This window comes from Leptonychotes weddellii, chromosome 2, assembly GCF_054177405.1.
Source record: "Leptonychotes weddellii isolate Sample4059 chromosome 2, ASM5417740v2, whole genome shotgun sequence".
Taxonomy (NCBI): Eukaryota; Metazoa; Chordata; class Mammalia; order Carnivora; family Phocidae; genus Leptonychotes; species Leptonychotes weddellii.
The window spans coordinates 161,575,957-161,603,021 of record NC_138370.1 but is presented as its reverse complement, the minus strand read 5'-3'; the positions used below and the strand labels follow the sequence as shown (position 1 = coordinate 161,603,021).

The 27,065-nt window shown below is 39.7% G+C and overlaps 1 protein-coding gene across 5 annotated transcripts in view; it reads right to left on the bottom strand.

The window, feature by feature from the left end:
• Positions 1-18,209: 18,209 nt before the first annotated feature.
• Positions 18,210-27,065, bottom strand: part of PPARGC1A (PPARG coactivator 1 alpha) — a 627,947-nt gene continuing 619,091 nt past the window's right edge. For all 5 annotated transcript variants that reach the window (XM_081812542.1, XM_081812545.1, XM_081812544.1 and 2 more), the window contains one exon: positions 18,210-22,203. In XM_081812542.1, the coding sequence (XP_081668668.1) occupies positions 22,100-22,203 (104 nt within the window). In that variant the 3' untranslated portion in view covers positions 18,210-22,099. The remainder of the gene's footprint in view (positions 22,204-27,065) is intronic.

The following is a 27,065-nucleotide window of genomic DNA, read 5'->3' as shown; positions in this document are numbered from 1 at the left end:
TTAACTTATGTTTAGCCCACCTTGAATTCCTTTGACACACTTCCAGGTTTACCTAAGAGCAGTAGGAGAGATTCCGTGAACTAGAGATTTATAACATATGACAACATAACCCAGATCCTTATGAAACTAGAAGTGAGTCAGCAACATTATAGCTGCTTGAAATTCAGGGCATTTCAGAGCGAGGGGGAGAAATTTTCAAGAATTTCACAGAGAATGTTTTACTCTGAAAAATTGCTGAGAATTCTACAGAGCAAAGTGGTGTCTGAGTTTTTATTTTCCATGGCTAGGTGGTAAATGAACCAAGGCTTTGGGAGCTGGGATCAGACAGCTGACAACAAGAAGGGCCACATCAGCGGGTTGTCTAGTTGTTTCCACACAACCTTTCCTAAAAAGTAGTTAACCTTCAAAGGCTCCCATCCCCTTGAAAAAGACAATCTTTAATCCTTAATGCAGGGCATAGCCCCTTAATTAAGTGCCTCCTGCCTGACTAGACACACATGTCACCTGCTCAGGCTTTCTACTCCTCTCCTCCATAACTATTGTCAAACTGACATTCTCTCATTTCCTCAATAGATCATACTCTAGTTCTAATTATTATTGGATTGATCCTTGATAGATTCATAATAATATAAAACAAATAACTATTATACATCATAATAACAAAAATAGAGTCTCCATGTATTGAATATCTACTCAGTGTCAGACATGAGTCTTATGCTTATATTTTGCAGTTTTCACCCAAACCCTGCAAAGCAGGCTATCTGTCTTTTTAGAGTTCAGGAACCTGCACTTTGAGAGGATAGATCATTTGCCTAAGGTAACATTGGTAATATGTGGGAGACATGTAGTTTTAGTAGGTTTGGGTCCAAGCACACTATCTTCCCGTGCTTCTTCCCCTAATACACTCATCTTTGACTCTCAAGACTCAATACATTACAACCATGTCTAGAAAGGTTTCCTCTGATGCCTTCTGCCCCTACAAGAAAAACAGGTCCTTCTCTTGCCATTTGAAAGCAATTAAAATCACTGGTTTGCTTGTCTGTCCCCATCTCAGATTATGAGGAAGAACCGGCACTCTTTCTTCTCAGTAGCGTCTTTACCTTGTGTATGATAGGGGTTCGTAAGATGTTTCTCACCCATGGCCAACTATAAATGAATGAGTGGTTGAAGAGGTGTCGCATGATGATTCAGGAACCAGGTGAAGCCAGGAAAGAACTATCTTAAGCCTTTGCCAGTCAGCACTTTCTGAAGATCCCCTTTCTTACTTTAATAGTTTGCTGCGAACACTAACTGGAATAACTGAATGTAGCTAAAACCCCAGGGCTTTGTTTTTTGAGCCCTTACCCTCACCCTCACCACCACCACCCCCAGCCCAATTCACCTCCCTAAATGATCCAGAAAAACTAAAAGACAAAATTATCGCCCTACCAGGAGGTTTAAAAGTGATCATGCAAGGTAGCTGCTGAGGGACCTGTGTGAAGGAAAGTCATGATAAAGGCTGTTAGGAGGCTTTATTGAATTGTAACCTGGGAGAAATGTGGCTGGATTCATCAGGCTGTGGTTAGGGGACCTATGACCAGAATTTACTGGCTGACCTTAACTAGAGAATTGATTTTTCTTTTCTCACAGATCCCATTACAAGAGTAGAACAGAGAAAAGACCAGAAGCCAGCAGGAATGGAGAGAAGAGATGGCAGAGCTGAAGGGATTCTCTGCTTCCTTCCTTAAGAAGAATGTGTTCTCTGCTGGGCTGACCGCTGGGCCAAGGAGACCGCACCAGGGCCCTGCTGAAGATGAAACCCATGCATCCCCTGCGTTCTTCAAGGTTGGAAATTTCTAGACCCAATCATAGAGCAGATCATGGAATCAGGGTCACAGGGGCAGAACCTGATTTCCTGCTTCACTGTCAAGGGCATCGACCGATGCATATGTAAACACACACACTCACTCTCTCACATGCACACACACATTCATACACACTCACATAGTCTTTCTCTCTCCTTCTCTCTCAGTCTCTCTCTGCATTTGACAAGGAATCCCTATTGTACATAGCCCTCCCCACACTTGTTTACTAGCTAGTAAATATTTTCAGTCACTCAGATGTCTTACCATATTACTGAATTGAGGTGACTGAGTGAGTGTTTCAGGGAGCACTATGTACCTGAATCGCAGAAGCTCTTCCAAAGTACACCATTTATTAAATAATGAAAACTCCCTGGCAGACATGGTTATCACAGAAGTTGCACAATCATTTGCAATTTTAAAAAAGATAACCATGAATCCTTTTTATTTTTTAAATCTCACCTCTAGGGATTTCTGAACTGACCACACTTCTTGATCATAATAGCTATTGATTGGTGTAATTACACTTAACTCATGAGGACCATGAGCATCCAGGGAGGGGATGAATCTCCGGCGCTGTTTGAACAGAAAAATAATCAATGTTTGCTGTTATTATTAGGCACTCATAATATTAGCCCCATTTTATAGGTAAAGAAGCTGAGGCTTAGAAGAGTTACATGCTTGCCCAAAGTCACACAGCTAATCATTGATGGAGTCACGATTTGGTTCTATCAGGACTATGTGAAGAATCCATCAAGGCTTCTGGACAAAATAGAAAGGAGTGCAGAGGGGTGCCTGAGTGGTTCAGTCGTTAAGTGTCTGCCTTCGGCTCAGATCATGATCCCAGGGTCCTGGGATCGAGCCCCACATCAGGCTCCTTACTCAGCGGGAAGCCTGCTTTTCCCTCTCCCACTCCCCCTGCTTGTGTTCCCTCTCTCGCTGTCTCTCTCTCTGTCAAATAAATAAATAAAAATCTTAAAAAAAAAGAAAAGAAAAGAGTGCAGAGTCAGAGGAGCAGAAAGGCTCACGTGGCTGCCACTGTCTCTCCCTTACCTCAGAGGAGAAGGCCAAAAAAAGGCTCCTCCATGGGTTAAAGACAAGGAGGGTCCAACACTGTTTATGTGACAAAGAATCAGCAGCTGTTCCCTGGGACAGTTTCACCAAAGGCTTCACTTTGTCTCAGATCAGAACAAAGTTGCTCCAGCTGTGTTTACTGGGAGGTGCTGTAACTCCTTGGAACTCAATTGCATCCTGACATCTTATTCATCTTCCAGCTTATTTCCCATCACTGACCCTGATCTTATTAGAAAAACCTTGGAGAATATCAGTAATGGCACCTTTTCTTTTCTTTTTTTTTTTTTTGACAAGTTACTCCAGAATGGATTTAATATCTTAAAATTGTCATTGATTGAAACTAGGAATTCTAAATGAGCAGTTTAAAACTAATATCCCTCTTTCTTTTTTTTTCCTTAATCTTTTTTCCTCCCTAGCCACTTGATACTCGATCTTTTCAAGGGTGTCTTCCTGAGTGTTCAACAGGCTATAAAAATGTCCATGAGAGACAAAGATAGCCAGAAAATGTCCAGTGGCATGGGACCTCTCGAGGGGCCTCATTTATTCCCCACTGAAACTCCCACCTACCACAGTTCAGTGCATAGTAGGCGCTCAAGAAGTATGTACCAAATCAGGAAAAGTCATTCCTAACTGGAGCTTATTATTCAGAAAATTAGAGGCTAGAATCTTGTGAATTAGAAACTGCCAACATGTAGGTAGAATGAGTGATTGCGACTCAGTGAGATCCCAGAGGCAGTGAAGTTTTCCCTCTTTCAAAAATTACTCTCTCTCAGCAATCTTTTACTAACTGAAATTCCCATCTTTGATTATACATTGAGTACCTAAGGAAGGGCACTGACTTTGGAATTCAGAGCTATTAGCCCAGATAAGTTTATTTAACTAGATAATAGAGACTAGGGCCCTTGAAGGACAACGATATGGGCTGGGTAAGTCCCAGTTACAGGAGATAATCAAAACTGCTCAAGCAAAAAGGTAGCATGATTGGTTGCTGTTTGAGCACAGAGAGTTGAAAGGAGCATGCTAACCAGAGGGCCACCCACACCCAATTCACCAACACAACTAGTCTGGCCCAGGTGCCAAATGAGCGACATGGGTTTGCTTCAAGAAAGCCATGTTCGCATGGCCCACAAGAGAAATGCAGCATCATAAAAAAAAAAAAAAGACATGGGTTTGAAATCTGGAAAACCTGAATTAGAGTTCAAGCTTCATTCCTTTTTAGCTATTGGGCCTGTGGCTTACTTTGTGTTTGCTCAGTTTCCTCATCTGTAAGGGTATCTCCCCCTTAACCTACTATATCCCTCAGGCTCCCCAAAATACGGAACCACAGATGGAAAAGGAGAAATGTAAGTGGGAGGAAGAAGAAGGAAATTCTGTGTAAACAGGAAGCTTAACTGTTTGAGTGTCAAACCATGCCCTTTATCTCAAAACTCTAAGCAGCGTCATGGGGGAGAGGGAGAGTCCCACACTGCAAATAAGAAGCGATCCCTTAAGAACACAGGACCTATAGCAAATGGAAACTTGGTGTGCACTAGTTCTAAGACTCCAGAGAAAGTGACTAACAAGGACGCCTGAGCCAGCCCAGCTAATCAGTTAATACTGAGAGTAAGGCAGTATTGGCTTCTAATCTTGGGATATTCCCAAAGAGAAGAGGTTGTATCCCTCCTGCTTTTTGTTCATCACCTCTTCAGAAGTATTCAAATGAGTTGAGACAACTGCTTCACTTGGCATTTGGATCCATCTATTAGCCACTCCGGGCTGCGAGTGCTTAGTCATTTCTTAGCTCATGTCACTGCCACTTTGTTCTAACATTTGACACTGACTCCAATAACCTTGTAGCATCTGCCCTCCCAATTCCCTGAAAACCCTGAGCAGCCTGCTTCCGTGAACGCTCCTTTGAATGTCCTTTTCTCTCCCCCGCCTCCTTTCTTTTGACAAGGAAAAGAGCTATCAGGTTTCTTGAACATTCTTGAATAGCTAATTCCTGGAGTCCTTGTCCTCACTTCTTCCCCTCTGTACCGCACTGGCATTTGCTCCAAGATCTGCTGCTTTTCAAACAATGACCCGGCACTGAGTTGAGGTTTCCAAATGTTAGCTCCCTGGCATGGGTCCTGTAGGTGCTGAAAGAATTCTTCCCTGATTTGCACACAAACCCTTTCATTTTGAGGCATATCAGGGTCATCCCGGCTTTTCACCTGGCCTACAAGGTGGTTTGGAGGCCATGGCCCAGACAACAGAGAAGTGTTCCTCTCCCTTTTCAGACCATCTCTCAGCCACTCTCCCCGGAGCATTTAGAAATGCACAGTCCTCCCAGGTTCTTGTTCAAACCCCTACGGGCAGTGTCACGTGGTGGACTCTTACCTACACTCCAGCTTGTCAGACTTCCTTCAGGGAAGTCTGTGCAGTCTCCAGCAGCTTGTCTGTGCTGTTCTCATGCCCTTGCTCAGGGGAAAGCTTGTCTAAAGTTCCTAGGATGGAAGAAACTTTCCCACCCATGTGTCACTGTCAATACGATTATTTTAGCAGAATGCCAGGGGGCTATCTGTGATGTCTACTCCAGGGTGAAGGAGTGGTCTCACCTGCCTGATAACCATTGGTTTGCTCATTCTTGGCCTGATTCTTACAAGCAAAATGTAAATGGAGCATGGCAAGAGGAAATCAAAGAGAGAAAGAGTCATGAGTAAAAGAATCCATTCGTCCAGCTCTTCATCAATTCAAAAAGCTTTTCCTGAGTGCTACTCTATGGGTCTGGGAAAGGTATTGGGGATTCAAGGATACACAGAACTTACTCTTTGCCCTCTAGAACCTCAAGAGTCTAGGAAGAAAGTGAAACCATTTCAATAGCATATAAGCAGAGTCTATTACTTAAGAGAAGTACTTAACCAGTGCTGAGTGAAGATTAGGGGTTTAATAAGAGCTTTCCAGAAGGAACAGTGTTTGCACTGAATCTTAATGGAAATGACAAACACTTTATGGTTAGTCTGCTATGGGTCAGACAGAGTGACAAGTGCTAGATAAATGTTAACAACATAGACCCTGTCCTGACATCATGGAGCTTAAAGTCCAGCCGAGGACATAGAGAGGTATACTTGGGGGACAGGAGGAGCTTGGAGTCCAAGTTGGAAAGGATACATATTAGTTAACAGTTATTGAATGTTCCCATGTGCCAGCTACTACACTCAAGACATCATATTTAATCTTTAGAACATTATATAGCAGGTATTGTTATTTCCATTTTAAAGGTGATATAACTGGAATTTAGAAAGCATAAATAACCTGCCCACCATTACAAACTTTACAAGTTTCTAGATCTGTGATTTGATCTCCAGGATGTCTTACCCCAAAGCATGGCTCTGAACCACCTTGGGGAACAGACTTCTGGCCTCTCTGATAGAGCAGTTGAGGGAGGGGATTCCAAGCAGAGGGGATAGCTTTTGCAAAGCTTCAGAAACATGATAGAAGAGGGCATACTGTATTACAGAAGCTGCAGAGGAAGGAGTAAGATTAGAGCTGTCGTTCAGGGGGCAGTGGGGCTGGGAGCATGGTGAAAATAATATTTGTGGGAGGGGAGAGACCATTCATAGATGAACTTACACTCAATGCCAAGGGCTTGGTATTTGGTTTCAGGGCGCCTTATTTAGAGCACATCAGTGGGCTCTAAATAAAAACAGGATGGGATAAAATTGGAGGTTTGACTACTAAATGGAAGAATTGGTGGAGTTGGTTATAACTGAAATAATGAAGATGAAAAACAATCAATTTGAGAGTTTTGAAAATAGAATAAAGATTTGGTGATCTTTGATTTGATGAAATTAGATGTGGTGAGGAAAGAGAGGGAGGATTTATGGTGATTTGTAGGTTTTTGGACAGGGCAGTTTGAGTTGATAACGATCTTTGAAAAGGGGAATATAAGTCGATTTTTAGGAGGTAAGATGATACGTTTGGTTTGGGATGTATCGTGTTTTAATTTTCAGGAGAGACTCAAAGGACATATCTAGTAGGTCTGTGAGGCTGAGCTTGGGACAGTGATTTGGATTGGTGAAGCTGATGTAGAAGTCACCTCCCATGGTCTTTGGGAAGTCAGTGTTATTGAACTCAGTGATACATCTCAAGGAGAACACACATAAAGAAGAGAAAAATGATTCAAGGAAAAAGCCCGGGGAATAACCACATGAAAGAGATAAGTAGAGGAAAAGAAACTAATGAAGAAGAATATGAAGGGATGGTCAGAAGAGAAGGATGAGAACATATTTTTCTATTTCCATAGCATGTTAGGATTGGAAGCCATCTGCCCCTGTCAGTCTGAGATGCGGTCAGTGGGGCTTGCAGAGATAAAGGGCATTGGCAAAGTACGAACAGCTGGTCGATAGTAAAGCTAGAATTAAAACCCAGAGCTTTCCATCCAACCTATGCCAGGATTTTTGTTAATAATATATGGGAACTAAAAAAATGTTGATTAAAAAAGTATCCTTTTGACCTCAGATTTCATCGCTTTCCGTGTTTTGAAAGGCATCTCAACGGCCACTAAGAAGAGACGAGAATGTGCACATTGTCTGCCAGGTTCTTTGACACAGATCAGCCCAGGAAATTTCCTGTCAACCCCACAAAATAGGCTTAATTTTCCCACTTTTTACTGAGGAAACCTGAAGCTAAGAGACGTAAATCAATAAATTTCTTGGGAGCATATGGGTAAGGAAGACAGTTATTTTACTGTCAGGTTGTTATAATTATTTGTCAGCTTCTTGGGAGATCAGAGCTGACTCCATATGCAAACTCCCCAGAAGGGACAATTCTAGAGGGATAATCAATAATAATAAAGGGGGGGGCTAGGTTGATTTAAGACCATTGTGCACTCTGTACTGGGGGATTGAGAGGAATTCTATAGTGGAGCCATAGCTTTGGAGAAATTAGCAATATCTTTCAAGAAATGCCAATAACTGAGAACTAACTTCAGAGTTATTAATTGGTGCTTTGTACCTTCAGAGCAAGTCTATCATTGTGCAGAGGCCTCAGCCTCTTCTGTTGGAAATGAGTTAATGTAGTCAAAATATGACATGCTATTTTTATTCCTTACCCAGATCAGCCGTACTCTAATAATGCATTTCAAAGTACGGCTGATGGAAGCTCCACCTGAAACTTGTTCTCGCAGATAAGTATCTTCATCCCATTCATCGTTTCAAGAAAAGAAATCTCACTGCACGGCAGCATTTTCATCTGCTTTGGTTTCAACTAGAGATAAATTGTGCCTGCTGCAAACTAATTAATATCAGTCACCTGGGAAGCAGAAATTGGGAGACAACAGCTTCTCTTTCTTGATAAACAGATTGCTAGGTATGGGACGCACATGGATGTGACAATTCATTTCGCTATAGAAATAGCAGGAATGAGACTTTGGGGACAGATATTTGGAAGGCATGAACAAATCTCTTCTGGCTTCAACCATCTGATCTCAGGCGAAGCTTTTGCACAAAGTTTCAAGCTTCCTTAAGTCGTTATATTCAGCAGAAATTGCTAGGCAAGTCGAGGAAAAATGGCAAGTGTTCATAGGCAGACAGAGTAGGGGAATCTGGAATGCTCTCAATTCTAGGAGAGATCTGGGGAAAAGATGGTTGGACTACTTCTATTCCTGCCACTGCCCAGTTCTACATATCCAGGTCAGCTCAGGAAGTAAAGATCCCATAGAGCCTTCAATGTCCATCCTCTTTTCTTTTTTTTTTTTTAAGATTTTATTTATTTATTTGACAGAGAGAGACACAGAGAGAGAGGGAACACAAGCAGGGGGAGTGGGGGAGGGAGAAACAGGCTTCCCGCGGAGCAGGGAGCCCGATGTGGGGCTTGATCCCAGGACCCTGGGATCATGACCTGAGCCGAAGGCAGCCGCTTAACGACTGAGCCACCCAGGTGCCCCTCCATCCTCCTTTCTGAGCAGTGGGGTTTGTTTCCATAGATCTTGGGACATTTCCTAGTTACATGCTCGTGACATTGCATCAGCCACTAGATCACAGATTGCTTGAAGACAGGGTCTCCCATTAATTTGTTTTTACCATTTTGGTGACTGAAAGTGTCTGGGACAGAAGAGGTATTTTTATGAAATTTGTCAAATACTGTATATGTCTCCACACTTGATTAGGAGTTTCTGGAAGATAGGAATTATATGATTCATCCCTTCTAGGTCTAGCACAATGTTCAAAGTAGTTCAATAAATGTTTAATAAATGCATAAATAAGTGAAAAAGAAAGTTCTTAGATACTGAGAATATAAGTATTACATCTTCTTCTAGGAGCCCACTCAAACTTCAATGTGATAGTGAGGACAATGACACACCCACTATATGTCCTTTTTCTGATCACCCAGTGTCATTGTCCCTCCTGCCTTCCTCCAGGCAGTGAGGGGCTTGAGTATCCAGATTTCTCTCATTTTTGCCCTAATACAACTTGAAATAATCTGAGCAACAGTGGGCTAGAACTGGTAATGGCTATAGTTCATTAGCTTATATTATTTTCATTATTTATTCTCATTTTTTCAGTTTAATTTAAAAATAAAGGGATCACTGAAGGTTGACTACTTGTAAGTATCATTTGTAAGTCATGGAAGAGATATTTTGGGGGAGGGAAACGTGTACACTGACCTCACAACTCCTACTATGGGTGCACTGCCTGGTTTGTAATAAGATTGATTCTGCCTCCCTTTTTGGCCACACCTGACTTGTCAGTCAATACCCCTGTTGTCCTAATGGACTCTGTTTCTTCTGCATTAGTTTGTTATTGTCCCTGTGTTGCTGCTTCATGTTCTGATATTGTAGGGTGTTCAGCAACCTGTGGTGTAACTGGTACAATGGCAGTCTATTCTAACCAGGGCTCTACCCTCACGTGACCTGAAGCCAGGAACTTAGCTTCTGTCACTCCCAGTATCCTTGTTTGTGTCCTTGAAGACCCTCATCATGACTTTAGTTCTCTAATTCTTTGAATTTTATTCTTTTCAGTGAGAGTCCATGAAGTCATAGATATAACGTTTCGCTTCGTCTTACCAGTAGGTTTCCTTTGGGAAGGGGTGGGGCGACCTTGGCAGGATGTAAAGATTACCATGGATCTTGTGTAACTTGTTACTCAACAATGATTCGTTAAGCTGCCAAGGGGTTCACTGCCATCCGAGCCTCTCAAACAACCCATTCAACCCCAACCCTTGGCCTGATCTATGTAGAGGGTTGGAAAATGCAAAGCAACAGAAAGCTCTGGAAGGGAAATGATCCCTATATATTTGTTAGGTGATGGGAGAGACATGAAGAAGAAGGGACATATCAGATGAGGGAGTAGCATCTTCTGCCATCCAGATATACTTCAGAACTACCTCCTTTCTGAATTTAAATATTCATTGATTGTGTACAGTTGTCCTAAACACAGAAAGGCCACCACCTCAAGGAGAAACGTGCCCTCCAAGCAGATTCAAGAACCAAATTCAAGACAGATTCTTCCAGAATGAAATACTGCATTTCTTCTATTAAGCTCAACCTCTTTTCAACAATTCCTTTCTTACTTGGCTTGTGAAATGAATCACCAAGAGATTATTTTCTGGGCAAAATGGTAGGAAAACCCTGATGCAGACCGTTCCCCTTCTGATTGCAGCCTGACTTCCACTTATTGAATATCACATCAAGTAGTGGTTCAGGGGTTTCAAAGGAGAGCTCAGCAAAAGAAGAAAAAAAGCCCACAAAATTTTTCAAGGTACCTACTGCAGAGTTATCAGGTCATAGATCTAAATGTCAGCACTATACGCCTGATTTGCACATTTCAAAATGATTTGGGCTTTTTTTTTTTTTTTCATTTTTATCTGCACGCATGAAGTACTTTGGAATACCGAAACAATTTCTAATCATATTTAGTTTGCAACAGTTCAATTAACTTAAGTGCTAAAACATGCTCCCCAGCTGGTAACTAGTTTAATCGGTTACTATTACAAGAAATAATTCTTTTCAGTGCTGGGGCTCCCCAGTGTCCTCTCTGGAGAGGGCAAGGCCATTCACAGGTATGTGGGGATGGGAAGGTTAGGAGTCTGGCAAAAATCTCTGACTTGGCAAAGAAGGAAAATCAAAGAATCCATTCTCCTATAAAAACAAAACAAAACAAAAACCTAGGCATGGGTTTTCATCTTCTGCTCTGAATTTATGACCTCCTGTTTCCTTGGAATAACTTTATAACCACTCAATAAGCAAGATGAGGGTGTGGACCAAGGGTCGAAGATTTTTAAAGATATTGCATGAATGCACTTAACCATGAGCCAAAGTGATAAATAGGAAACCAAGATGAATGTCAGGAACACTGTGAAGAATGATTAGCTGGGACAGTTGGAGCAGCTGCTAAGGCAACTCCAAGCACCTGGAAAGAAGGATTTCCTTCTGGCTTACACCAGGGCTGAATTGTTCTAATTGCATTTGCATTAAAAGGCACCACTGGCAAATTGCAAAAAGGATACATACAGTAGAAAAACATTATGTAAATTTTCAAGACACAAAATAATACTGCATCTTAATTTTGGATACATGGAAATGTAGTTAAAAGAAAAAAAAAATGGCTGGGGAATAACACACACCAACCAGAGGAGACGGGTCACTACGGAGAAGGGAAGGAGATGGGGATGTGATTTGTTTGAAGAGAGATTTTAAGCACACAGGGTAAAATGTTAAGATCTTATAAATCTGGGAAGTGGATACACAGGGCTCTATTGGATTATCTTATGAACTTATGTGTTTGTTTGAAATATTTCCTAATTAAACTTCAAAACATTTTTTAAAGAGTCCATGACAACACCTGTTTTGCAGCCATTGTTAGTCATTTCTCAGACATCTTTCTCTCACCATAGAGACCACAAATCCTGAATGCTTTAAGGTTCACAGAATTCCAAAGACTAAAGTCCCTGATCAACTACCCCTCTTTCCTATACATGATTTTAACTCACCTCACTGAGCTCAGCAACTGAATTGGAAATGGAGCCCAGATATTTCAGTATTGGAAACCCAGCACTCTTTTTCCTACAATTGGTGCTAGGTGCAACAAGGACACTACCCCCAAAAGACCATCCATAAACTGGGACTGTGAGTGTCTGGTGATCGATTTCCATGGTAACGTTAAGACCCAAATGGAGAAAGGTTAGCATGGTAGAGACAAATACAGACATATACACCTGAGAAATTTTAAGGAGGTCCTCTGTCATTCATGAACAGCTGATATTCAAGATAACAATGACTATAACCAGAGGAATGAGGAAGCATTCAGTTAAAGGGTGACTAGTCAATATGCCTATTGTTTGTCACATATCCCAGTTTTCAACCAGAAACTTTTAGTGTTTGTAAAATCATTAAGAGCTATAAAATATTATTTTTGCTATTGAATGCCTAAGTGGTAATAGTGTGCCAACTTAAACCTCCAAATCCATTTTATTTTTATTTTATTTTATTTATTTTTTTTTAAAGATTTTATTTATTTATTTATTTGAGAGAGTGAGAGAGAGCATGAGAGAGGAGGGGGTCAGAGGGAGAAGCAGGCTCCCTGCTGAGCCGGGAGCCCGATGTGGGACTCGATCCCAGGACTCCGGGATCATGACCTGAGCCAAAGGCAGTCGCTTAACCAACTGAGCCACCCAGGCGCCCTCCAAATCCATTTTAATGTAGGGAGGAAGTCTACTTCTTTTTAAGTTGGCTACCAGTCCTTCTAAATCATATTGTATACCATGAGATCATAGCACTTTGCCATTTTTGTCCATTAAGTATGAGGATCTCTGACCTTAACCTTCATAGACATTGGCTAGATGGTAATAGACGTTCCAGAACATACGCACACATACACACATTCACACTAAGGGCTGGAAAGAAGATCCTGTCATTGTTATTAGTAAATATATATTTTATTTTTCTTTTACTATATTGCCAGCTAGAATGTACAGTAGGATTCTTATCTAATTCTTCCTTTTGCTCTTAGAGCCAAATGTGTTTTCTGACCCATTGGAAGAGTTCAATGAGGGGCACCTGGGTGGTTCAGTCAGTTCAGCATCCAACTCTTGATTTCAGTTCAGTCATGAACTCAGTGTTGTGAGATCGAGCCTCCCTGTTGGGCTCCATGCTCAGAGGGGAGTCTGCTTGAGATTCTCTCTCTGCACCTCCCTCTGCCCCTCTCCTCCACCTCATGCACATTCTCTCTCTCTCTCTCTCAATAAATAAAATCTGAAGAAAAAAAAAAGGAAGAGTTCAATGAATGTATGCAACGTATGCTAAGTTTGAATTCAACCAGATGGTAACAACAAAACCACCCCAACTTTTCAATTACCTCCAATGGAAAATGTTTTCTTCTGGGCATTTATGTCTTATTTGTTGAGGCATTATCTGTAGCAAGATAATCAATTAAATCAGTTTTGGGGTGAACTGAACTTTGCTCAGATCTTGGCAGTTACTTAACTTCTTTATACCTCCATTTCCTCATGCATGCAATAGGAACAGTTGTAGATCTACCCCCATCCTTCAGGTGAGAGGACTCATTAAGAAAATTCACATGAAGAGCTAAGTGAAGTGGCAAGGACATAATAATCCTACAATAAATATTAGCTGATCCATCACAGTCATCATCATTATCTTCATGTTTTAATCCCACCCTGAATCTACTGGACTTTCAGATGGAGGACAGCTTTTCATAGTAGTCTTCTCATTGCAACAGGAAGATTCATCTCATTTAAAATGAAGATATTAGAGAAAGCAGGCCAGATGAAGTACCATCATCACACTTGAGGTGGTAAGTGCTGGGAAACAAGGTAACCAGGTGTGTCACTGAGAGCCGATTCTAAGAAAGAAAGTCTCCAGATTGATCCAGTTTCCAAATGGAGTTGATGAGGCTACGTTCTTAAGAGTGTGAAAAAAATCAAATAATATTTTTAAATCATCCCAATGCCATAAATTTGAATGTCTCCACATTGTCTCACAGATAAGACTTTTGAGGGGGTTCAAGTTTAACCTTCCAAATGCTGAAAGTCTGAGAAGTTTCCTCGTTTCAGATGGTGACTTTGGGATGATAAAACTGGACAATTAGAAGAAAAAAGGGGGTGTTCCTCAATGCACTATCAGAACATGAAAAGCGTTATTTACTGGATGTACAGAGGGGCATCTTTTTTATCATTCCACAAAATTAAAGCTGAAAAGTTCCATCCAAAAACCCGGCCATGGAAATCCCTAAAAGCCTTCCACCAATCCAGAAGCCAAGGCAAGAAACAGGATTTCAGTCAACTCCTCTGAGCAGCGTCAGGTGGGGAAGGGCCAGTTGCTGTGTAGCTGACGCATAACCATGCATGCACACAGAACCAGCATCATGAAGTTCATTACCTTCTTCACAGCTCTACAGCCTCCCCTGTACAATCGCCTCTTTTGTTTATAGAATCCCACAGAGTGAGTTGGCTTGAAAGGCAAATAAGAAACCATGGGGAATCTTTGCCCAAACCTTGTTTTGTACCCGAAGTTCAAATGTGTTTGGTTAACCTTCTATTTATTTCTTGTCTTTTCATGAGCTGACCTTTCTAGTCCTAGTCTTTGCATGCTGTGCCATGGCAAATGGTGGCTCAATGGGACCCTGGTACCATGTGACAAAGAAACTCTTATGAGCTCTCTATGAATTGTTTCATTCATCAGGTGCATGCACTGGCACTCCCTTTGTATGCCACCAAGCCTGCCATTAAAAGTTGGAAAATGTCAGTCCCAACACACAGGTACTTCCCATCTTCAGACACTGAGGTCAAACATTGGGGGGTGAACTCCAATTTTTGCTTTTCCTCCAATTATTTTCCTGTTGGATGGTCTGAACTGCAATTCAGATTGCTGACCCTGGGAAAGGCAGCTTATTGAATGGGGATCAGGATGTTTATCCTATGTAGCCAGCTAATTGGAAGAGAATTAGGCCATGCATTGAACTAGACCATTAAGTTACCTGACATGAAAGTAACATGGTGACATCACAGACTACGTGACCAGTTTACTAACTTAAACTTCTCCAGGAAGCAGACTAATTGATCATTATTCTGGGGTAGTGTACACATATTCCTGCCAACAAATAGGGAAGTGCTTACAGAGGGCAATACCTCTAAACACTGTGAAACATTAGCCACTTGATGGAAGGGTATAGCAATCGAGCTGAAAACCGGCTAAATTGTTAACCCAGGAGCAAGCATGGTGTCATTGTCTTTCAGGTCTTTTAAGTGCACTGAGAATCTCTGGTAGGAATAAGCAAGAGGCCTGGTTGGGAGTGAAGTGAGAAAGCAACCGTATGAATGGAGACAGGACTTGATTTTCAACAACACGGAAGTCAATCAAAGGAAAGTACCTATGAATTCCCTTAAAAGACCTGCTGGAGGGTATCATGCAGTAACTATGTTACTATAGCTACTTTTTCTTCATCAGTTAGTATTGTTAAAGAGAAGCTTGACTATAGAGTTCTTAACAGCAGCAAAAATAAATTCCCTCCAATTAAGTAGTCTAATAAGCTATTTAGGATTTTACCACTTAACATTCTTTCCTTCCCATTTAATTTCGGCTTTCACTTGGATGTCATCTTGTTGAAAATCCATCACAGAAAACTATGTGGGGAAAAAAAGATAATGTTGCTAAGTGCCCCCGATGTTCAAAAACGAGCAGAAGCACAATATTTTTTCTAAATCACCCCAGGATTTTTCCTAATAATTCAGCTTCTTCCTACTAGAAATTAATATATGAAAATGGTCAATATGCAAATATCACACCAGCTCCTTGCCTTCAGTAAGTGCTATATGCATAAATTTGAAACAATATCATATTCTAAGGTTCTTGATTATAATAATGCCTTGGTGTGCATTTGTGCATGTATAATTATGCTCATTTAATTTAATCATGAAAATATTATAGGATCATTTGGTTTTCTCCTCTAAAAGTTCTTTCACTTTTTTCAATTAATTAATTCCAGTTTGCCCCTTATATAAGTCAGCTGATGATAAGTAATGGTCTTTGAGCTAACAGGAATATGATCACATTCCTATGGAATTATGGGTGGAAAAGAGGCATATGGGAAGGTGATGGCCTCTTATCTTCAGCATACATCCTAATCATGGAACGATAGGGTTTTCGGTAGAACCTGGTCCTAGAAATACTCTTGTTTTATGATCATTTCTTCCTGCAAGTTTCCAGGGTCCCTGAACGGCTGAGAATTTGGCCCCGGGGCAGTCACCTGATTACAGCAGAAGACCTGGAAACCAGCTCATGTGACCCACACATTCCACATGCTTGACTGGAGTGGAGCTTTGGGGACTTTGCAGAATTACTGGAATCACGTGGGATATACGGAGGGGACTAAAGGGGTGGAGGACATTTAACTTAACCGTGCACTAGAAGAACAGATAAAGCCACAGTAAGTGGAATGAAACCGACCATTCTGAATGAAAGGAAAGAAACATGGCATAAAGCCCATTTCATATTATCCTTCCCCCGTCAAGGAAATCTTGTTTTCTTTCCTGCAGAAAAACTATGTTTCTTTTTTCCCAATGTGTTAACAGAGACCAATGAAAAGAAATAGGCTGCTTTGTGCCCATCAATAGAATCTATATAGCATCTTTTCCCCCAGGGATTAATTCAGCTTTTGATTAAATCTTTCTGAGATTTAAATCATGATGTTACAAACCTCCAAGGAACTCCTCTATGAGTTGTGACCTTCTTTATTACTCTCTGCTGTTTGATAAAGTACAAAGATTGATTTATAATGGTGTATAATGTGTTTGAAAACAAGGAATGGCAACAAGAATTGCAAAATGTAAGATTAATATAAAGTAAATACTGCAAAAAAGTACGCTTTGGTTAAAATATTCTATAATTAATGTTGAGTTACAACTGTGTAGCTAGTAACACTAGTGTCAAATGAGTATAATAATGTTGTTAGGGCTGTAAATTATATCCAATGATTAGCTAAATAATCCTACAACAGAGAGAGACCCAGCAATGCTGAAAAGGGATTTTGAATATCACATTGTACAGTTTAGACAGATTTAGTTTAGAGGACTTTTGAATTGAGACAAGCTCCTTTTAAATAAACTATTCATATTCAGTGTTCATTTATTTTTATCAGCCTAATTTTGGTTTCAATAATTATTTTGCCATTAGTATCATCAAGGATGGAAGTGATTTAATGTTTTGAGGACAACATGAAATAAATCCTTTATTTTTAATCAGACTATCCTAGTACCTGGCCAGCAGCTACTACTGTTGCTTCTTCAAATTTCCCCTTTCCTCTCAAAAGGTTTTTAAGGGTAAAAAGTTAACCCTTTAAAAGAAAGACCTGCATTATTCTAATGTCCTTGCTGGGTCCAGCCAGAAGATTAAAAATGTCGTATGCAATTTAAGCATCGATGGAGACAAGTCAGAATCCGAGGGTAATCCAGCAGGCGTGCTCGGTAGCCACAGTTGTAGGTGAGGGCCATATTTGGGTAAGATAACATTAATTTTTATTTTCTGTTTTGATAAAACGACTGGCACATCTTAGAGTCATATAAAAAAGACATAGAACAGTGAGTAGTGTTTCTTGTGTTATGTAGCAGATTCCAATGTACTATTGATAGCTCTATCACATTTCCAGTAATTACAAACCCTTTCTTCTCTAGGAGATGGGGGGCAAGGGCTGGGATATATTTAGCCCCCTTTCCCCAATGCCATGTTTATGGTGGGTCTTGCAATGCAGGTGGCTGGGAGTGGGGACGACCGTCTAAAATCGGGAGAGGGCAGAGCATGCACAAGTGCATTCTCTGTCATCTCTGTCATCAGGACCACCAGTCACCTGCAAGACACAGCAGACAGACATCCTGACAGCAAGCTGTGTCAGCAGCTATCAGCCCGTCCCATATGACTTACATACGATGGGGGCTGCATCCTGTTACAAGTCTTTGCGACATGTTCAGTCCATCTACAGAATTGCTTCCTAAGCTGAATATTCAGCAAGATTCTCACTAGGGGCAATGGCTTGTACTTAAAAATACACATCTTCGGTACAAAAGCAGAGTTAATCCACTTCTTAAAGGCCCACGTCATCTCTCATTATAGAAACCACTTCTACCTTTGCCATTTGAAAGGAGAAAAGGTAAAATACAGAAGGTCTACGTTACCTGAGAGCTGAAATCCGTCCATGAATGTGGAGAAGCAGGGAGAAAGGGAGGGAGATCCAGAGAGGAAACAGAATAATAATAAGTGACTAATGTGCACTGATCTGAGAAACATGCCAGGAGATTGGTTACAATAAATAAGAAAAGCAGAAGTAGATTTGAAACATTCGTTTCCCTTTATTAGCTCAGTGAGGCTGATGTGTACTGCACATTTAAAAAAAAAATCACAGGAATTTTCATACAATGAATAAAACCACAACAATACATGTAGAATTGGCAGGTGGAAAAAAAAAAAAAAGCCCGGCAAGGGCTGAACTAATCGCTCACTTTCCCTCTTCAGCATAGTTCACCCAACAGTGTTACACTTTCACCTACAAATCTTAAAGTAGCTCCATCAAATCAGCAGTTCACATTATTGAAAATGTCTGTCACATAGGTACAAATTTAGAATCATCACATTATATTACATGGCTATTCTAGGTCATCTATAGATCAGGTCTTAGACTACAGTGATTGAAGTTCTCGTTACAGCCATCAAAAAAGGACACATAATCATTACCTACTGTAAGCTCACATCTAAAGGCATGAAAAGGTTTCCTTTTTTCAACTGACCCAACCATCATACCCCAATAGTGCAAAGTTCCTTCTCTGCTGCTTTGAATGTTGACAGCCCAACCGCCTTGTTCTCAGAGTCATTTAGCAAAAATTGATTTTGTTGCACTGGAAGAATTATTCCGCTACATCTCTTTAAAAAAAAAAAAAAAAGCCCACATTTCTAAAGCACCGGTTCGGTCACCCAAATTGTAGATGTGGTACTTACCACAGCGTGAAGGCATTGGCCTGCAGTCATCTAAAAATCCTAGAGTTCTATGCTGAAATTTGCCTCCAGTGAAGATGGGGTGCATGTGTTCATTTGAAATATTCTCTCCAAAAGAAAAATTAAAAATAAAAATAAAAGGAACACAGTTTACGTTTTGATGGGCAACCCACAGGGTCTGCATAAGATACAAAAAGCTCTACTCAGTTGGGTTAGTGATTCTCTCTTTGCACTCATTTTAGATGCAATTTGAAGTCCATGGAGGAAAACTATCTTCATGGTAACAATATTTGTCAGGCCAAAGTGGGGATAAATTAATCCTCAACGTGAAATCTGTAGTGTTGTCTTTTGATAAGTAAGAAAAGAAATCAAGTATTTTACTCATGTCAACAATCCAGGGCAAAAAGGAGAATGTATTTAAAATTGGATCACAAAAATTTAAAGGCAAAGTAGAGAACGCATCTGGTCCTTGAACACATAATATGATTTACTAAATATTGATTTCTTAAAAATAATTTATTGCTCTTAATAGTCTTTTATTATTATTATTATTCTACAACAGAAGATACTCAAAATTCCAAAAGAAAGACTGTAAACTTTAGTTTGGCGTTCACACAGAGTTAAAATATCTGCATTTAACCTACAGAACAACAAGAATTAGGCGGATTAAAGATATGTTACTGCCGTAACGCAGAACCTGTGAACAAGTTCTTTTATTTCATATTTTTTTTATTGCTTTCTATCTACTTAGAAATAAGAAGCCAAAAAATCAAGCAAGCATCCGACAGGACAGACAGTGGATTCACTCAGAACACAATATGCTGGTGATAAATGAATGCAGCTATCAAAATTAGCTGCATTGGCCTGGGGGTGAAATCCATTTTATAAGATTGTGTTGGGCGAGAGAAAGGAAAAGAACAATTAAGTAGTAGGTATCGCACATCTTCCAGAAAAGTCATGTCGGCCAAACTGTAATCGAATCTCAATTTAGAAACTTGAATACACACTCCAAACTTTACTGACTTCCATTGCAGGGCTCCGCACTCAGATGTAATCCTGATGCTCAAAATGGAGGTTTTTCTGAAGTTTTTATTGAATTTAGCAGAAGCAATGTCATCAAGAACAACATCATGGTCACGTCAGAGGCCAAGCTAGTGCAAGTAGAAACACCGCTTCTGCAAAAGCTGAATTTCCCAAATGAAACATTTCAACTCCAACCTGACAATTGCCATGCATCCTAGGTAGAAAATTTCCACTGGCTTTATTATTTTCATCATCTCATAATTTATAATAAATAGGCTATCTGCAACTGATAAATATGTCTCTTTAGTAAACAAAGGAATGAATTATCAGTATTTATACAGGATGCATAACTGTAAAAAATACAGATAAATACCATCATCATACTCTGCCAAGGGAAAGAGATACTGGCTTCAAGAATAGTCTTCAGACACACATTAATTATTGTAAAAATCATACTGTAATTATTACCTCAGCATTTTGTATCAAATTAAAATCACAAAAATTAAAACGAAACAGCATTTTAAAAAGATTTCTGACCTCTAGTTTCAAAACTACTGTTGATAGAGAAAATAAAAACATTTCTTAATGGTTACCCATTGAGAGACTTTACATAAAATCATGATATCTCCTAGAAAAATTTTAGATGAGAAAATTTCATTCCCCTAACAAATCCAGTGTATAAAACTTCAAAGAAAAACAAGCAACAAGAAAATGTGGAAAAATATCGCATAAGTGGTTAATACCTTTAGGGGGCTAGGATATTTCTTGACAAGATGCTTGGATTGAAGCTCACCTAAGAAGGGATGGATGTGCGTAAAGCATCATTTTGTTGTTGCTGCACTCGACGGACACACACACTGTCTTTTTTGTTTTTACAATCAAATATATATAAGCAGTAAGTTCAGCTTCTAAATATGTTAGTGTACAATAATTGTATCACCTCATAATTACATTTGAATATTCTTGATTAAGAAAAATTTAGCAGTTTTGAAAAGAAGGCTGCATTTACAGTGCATAGCTGTAACAAAAAAGAACATCGTTGTATAGTATGTACACAAAATAAAAATACTCCATTTAACATCTGTAAATACTTCACTACATCAGAGAATGTAGCAATTACACTATCTGAACACATACCAGAGAGTTCTACCCAACTCTCATTAGTAATGTAACACCGTGCCCGCTCCTCAGAAAGAACCACCGAACGAGCTGCTCGCTTGACCATTGACAAGGCTTTTGAAATTTGCAGTGGAAGGATCAACATTTTGGACATTTACATGGGTGTCAGGATAGAGGATGAACTACAGAAACTTCAAAATGTTAGGAAAGTTTAGCATTCCGGTGCCCGCAGTATCCTCTCCCACCCAGACTCCATGGCAAAAGGAAAAAAAGAAGAAAAAGAGAGAGAGAGAGAGAGAGAAAGGAAGAGAGAGTGAAGGAGAAAAGGCGAGGGCTAAAGAGATGGGAGGGGGACAGACGGAGAGAGGGAGAAAGAGAGAGAGAGAGAGAGAAAGGATATTAGTTCTACAGAACCTGTGGTTTCTTCGGGATTGTCATATAACCATTATGTTATGAGAGAAAGCTTGCTTCAAGTCGAGTTTGCACTTTCTTAAAAAACAGAGTACGGAGGTTGATGCCCAGACATCAGTGGCTGTCATTTTAGGGTGGCTTGTGGTTGGTTGGTTTTCTTTCCTTTTGAATTTATGCATTTTTTTTTCTTTTTGAATAGAATATGAACATTTTGAAGTTCCAGGTTTTAAGTGTGTCTTCATGGAACTGCTGCCATTTGAAGTGGTTTGCCCTGGCACACTCTGGTCAGGTGCCCCCAGTCCCCACCTGTGCATACATACTTGCCCCAAAACAGGCGTGCGCATGCGCACGCACACACACACACGCACACACGCGCACACACACGCACACGCACACTCCATCACCAAGAGACTCCAGGGAAAGCAAAGCTGACACCCATGAATAAACATGTGCTTACTGGATATCCATTCTGTCTCTTGCCTCTTCAGCAGCTGTGTTCATGTAAACCATTGTTGTTGTTCTTGTTGTATTGTTGTTGTTTTGTTTTGTTTTTATACAGAGAGTGTAAAGTAGGAGAAATTCCTAAGTATGACTTGTAATAGTCAGTTAGGGAAGGACGCGCTGTCCCGTGAGGTATTCACCGTCCCTCTGTCATCTTCAGCCAGGGAACATGTTACCTGCGCAAGCTTCTCTGAGCTTCTTTCAGTAAACTATCGAAATCCAGAGAGTCATACTTGCTCTTGGTGGAAGCAGGGTCAAAGTCATCTGAGTTTGAATCTGCAAGAAACCCAAGCCAGGTTAGACACACTCTCGTCCTTAACTCAATTGTCCAATTCAAGATTACTTGATTCAATAACAACTTATCCAATCGATATACTTTTAAAAATATACCCAACTTTTATTGATATATGTATTGATATATTTTATTGGTATATATATTATATATATGTATATATTTGCAGAGGGTATTTATACCCAATATTTTATTGTTGAATTATTTATATTTATAAATTTACATATAATTATGTATAAGGCATAAAAATAAATATTTAAGAAATATATATGTTTACAGAGAGAAAGGAAGAGAGAGTATAAGATTAGATAACATGTTTACAGAGGGTAAGGGGTGGCAAGCATTCAAAGTACTACTTTTTGACTCATTTTAGTCTTAATCCTAGGAGGTAATCAGAACAAACTTTATTTCTAATCAAAATCAATATACTGTAAAAATAACCATGTCCTGCCCCCTTCCTGGTATGTTAAATGATCTACCCAAGGTTTCTCAACAACTCAAGTGGAGAGGTAAGAGTAGAAGCCGGAACTAATCTTCCTATTCAGTGGGATTGACTTCACTGAGCATAAAAGCCAGGTGAGTGGGAGGGAGAGAGAATGATCAGAACTTCACCTACTCGCCACCTGGCTGCTCTCCTTTCAGGCATGAGGAACATATGATCCACTTATCTATTCCAGTACCTTGGGAGCACCCCAGCAATAGTGGCACAAATTCACCCCAAATTAGAAGGTATAGGGAAACGCTTCATGTCCAGAGAAGGCAAGTCAGCCTCAGTAATACAAGAGGAAAAATACACAGTTATAGATAAAACCACTTGAACTAGTCCAAGTCAGCTTTTGTGAAGAGTTCCACATACTTCACATGGCCCCTTAACAAAATTGTCATGTTTCAGCAATGATGGATATAAAATGAAATTCTTATTCTAAATATTTCTGATATTTCTCCAGTGACATTCATAAAAAAGTTAAGATATTTCTGCTGGTCTTGCAAATGAGGAAAGACATCTTAGAAATATAATAGAAAACCTCTTGCAAATAAATTCATTCTTTTGAGAGCACTTACTTGAAGGGAAAACCAGTCCTTTCTGGGAAGTATTAACAATCCTACCAACAGACAAACATTTCTGTGTTTTATCCGGAATGTTACGGAACAGCAATGTCCGAAGTGACGGAAGAGTATGAGATTAGATAATATGGTGGCATACTCATTGACCTCACAAGCTGTTTGGCTGAAAAGGCTGTAATCCTTCAAGCTCTCCAGCACCAGGCTGATTTTTCGCCCTAGCTTCAAACTACTTTGGCCATCTTAGATTTAAAGACAAGGAGATTCCTTCCCTTTTTTTTTTCTTTCATTCTTACCATCCCTTGTATTTACTGACTTTTTTGCCAAGCAAGTTTTTCCAGGTAAGAAAAGCAATTACGGCTGGCCTCAGAAATAAAAGACAGGACAAAAATGGCCAACCTTTTCTAACATCTCACGTAGTCAATTCTTAAATTACACCAGCTCCCATCCTTCCCTTCACAGGTAGCCTAATGAGCAGTTGGCTTGTATCACTAAAGCTTCATGAGCAGCTATCATTCCAATCAAAATCTTTTCTTGTAGACAGACACACAGAGAAAGTCCTTCTCACTGCTTGAGATTAACCTGAAATCAGAATTCCACTTGCATTATAAATAAAGTTAGAAGAGCCTTCCAATGACCAGAGTCTGTGTGGCATGAAAGCACAGAAACGTCAAGAACACACATACAGAGATGCCTGGGTGGCTCAGTCAGTTAAGTGTCTGCCTTGGGCTCAAGTCATGATTCCGGAGTCCTGGATCCCAGATTGAGCCCCGCATCAGGCTCCCTGCTCAGCAGGGAGTCCTGCTTCTCCCTCTGTCCCTCACCCTGCTCATGCTCTCTCTCTCTCTCTCTCAAATAAATACATAAAATCTTTAAAAAAAAAAGAAAAAGAAAAAAAGAACACACATACAGATCTTTCCTTGAAGGACATTTTGAGAATATTTAAAATGTCTTAACTTTGGGTTACCCTACATCAAACCCAGAATTTCAATGTTTCCATATTTTTATTAGCAAAAAAATATATATTTGGACACAATGGTTCTCAAGAGTTTCTTCGCTATGAAATATGATAGCTGGTATTTACATGTCTGTAATCATTACACAGGCGGGCCATGTCACAAAATAGGCATCCACAACATCTTTTCTGTTGTATGAATACATGGTTACATGCAATTCCTGAGAAAACAACATCTATGCCACCCCTTTCCCGCCAATAAGGATACTGCAACACAAGTAAGATAGAATAGAATTTTGACAGGAAAAAGCCAAAAGCCACTCTAATTATTTTTTTAAATAAATTGCTATAAATAATGATACCATATAAATAGAAACATATCAGAATACAACTGTATTCTTACCACCTGGAAAACTGTTGGCACAAAGCAGGTACTAAGATTAGAATTTGTTGAATGAATGTATTACTCTTGAAAACCAGCATTTTAAAACACCATGGTTGAACATCTTTGTGTTGGGATCTTGGGATGATTTACCAAAGAATGCCAAGGGTATATACAAAGTTATGTATATATTCGAGATGCTGATAATGTAATACAGTTTTTGAGTTAATAAAGAATTTGTGATGGATGTTATTTATTTCATTTTTCTTGTATATTTAAGTATAAGTTCTATACCATAACTAATTCCTGATGAATCCATGATCATATTCGTAATACTGGCCCATCCTTCTCTTCTGGTCCTAGAGTCCTGATTTAATTTGTATCTTTCGTCTTTAAGATTTCTCATTGAGGTCTTTGAGAAAGATCCATCTGTTTATAGGACAGTAAACAGACAGACTCACAGATTACAGATTCATGGAAACTAGGCTTACATACTGGCTTTACCTAGGTAACCTTGATTGTCCCTTTAACCCGGAGTCTCACTTATAAAACTGGCTCGTAATACTAACTTGGAATTATCACATTCTGTACTAATAGTGTTGTAGTAATCACTAGGTGGCCCTGATAATAGAGGAATAGGATGTGTGAGCTAACTTAATTTGGGGAGCAAAACAGGAAAAAAAATGATAGGTCTCTTTACTCTTGGTAAGATTAATCAATATCACATCATTTTCACTAACTCTCAACAGACACACATGTGAGCTCCCAACCCCTCTAAGTGTCCAGTACAATCTAATGGTCACCAAATTCACTGGTCATGCCCCAAAGCATTTAACTTGAACTCTTCAGGGACAAACACAGGACCCATATGAATGCATGTTGTTCGGTTCCAGAGCCGGCCCCTGATGTTGATGCTTTCATTTCAAAATAACTTGACATTTCTAACTGCTCATTGTCATCATCTTTAATTATAATCATAGCTACGGTTTATTGAGCACCTACTTTATGCCAGATACTGTGCCAACCACATCACAAACATTTACTGAATCTTTGCAACAACATTATGAGGTAGTTTACAAATGAAGAACTGGAGGCAGAGGGAGCTTCATTGTTTGCTCAAGGTCAGAAGCTAAGTCAGGTTTCAAAACCAGGTCTACAAGATTCCAAAGCCAGGGCTCTTTCCACTACGCCATGCCTACACTCAGCTCAACTTCCCTTCGTGAAACTGTAGGGCTTGAGGGAATTGGAAAAACCCATGCCCCTACAACACACATCAAACATACTTTTCAGAAAATACAGAGCCAGCTTAGCAACGGCAAAGTTTCTATGCTGCTGACGAGGCAGGAAGATAACAAGAGGGGAAGCATTCTTCTTAGACCTATTTCAGGGAGGCTCTGGTTCAGTTTGGAAATACCATCCAATCCTCCCTCTACCAGCGATGAATTGTGATTTAAAGGCCCCTCTCGGTAGCTTATTTTAAACTTGAGATGTTTTGAAAGACTGCAAACACCCTGGCCTTCATCACTGAAGAAAATAAGTCAAATCAACTTAAGACTTCAATCCGTCTTGACTGTTTTTATCAGCCAACATTTGAACAAATGACTTGTCACCTTTTATATTTTCATCCCTGGGCCTCTGTCTCTCTTGACAGTCAGCTGCTTCTCCCCTGTTTCATACTATCTATTTAGTTTGTGAAGTGAATTATAGCATATTCCCCCTGAACAATGCACACCACCTATATCAATTACTTTAGGAAGGCATCACTTTGGTGGAGGGGAGAAAAAAAAAAAAAAATCCCTGTATTTGGTATTCATTTCTTTCTTTATACCAAGCCAAAACAAGTGCACACAGAGATATAGTAATGCTGAGGAATAGATTTATATGTTAATTTTATGATGATTATTACGAATTGACTCAAATCAATTACATCATATGCACAAGACATTGGCCATTTTCCCTTCCTTCATTCCTTCACCAAAGGATTTAAAGGCTTACAATACGTACATTAAATAGGGAATGGCATACAAAGGGACCAAATTAAAATTGGGAAGAAAATTAAGATGTCCATTTTGGCATTATCTATAATGCCAAAAAAAAATTGAAAATTGAATAAATGTTTAGCTATAATGGAATGATTAAATGTAATAGTACTCACCTAACACAATACTGTGCAACCATTTTAAAATAAATCGATAAATTATTTTTAATCCTGTGAACATGGTAGAAAATGAACTTACATAAATAATATAAATTGAGAAGAGCTGAATTTAAAAATTGATAGATCTAAATTATGTGACCTCAACTATAAGAGATTAAACATCCTGAGACAAAACACTGGACTGTAAATCACACAGCGGATCTCTAGGTGGTGGGCTGACAGGTGACATTATTATTTTTCCTAATACTTTTTATATTTTCCAAATTTTACCCCTTGAGTCTGTATAACT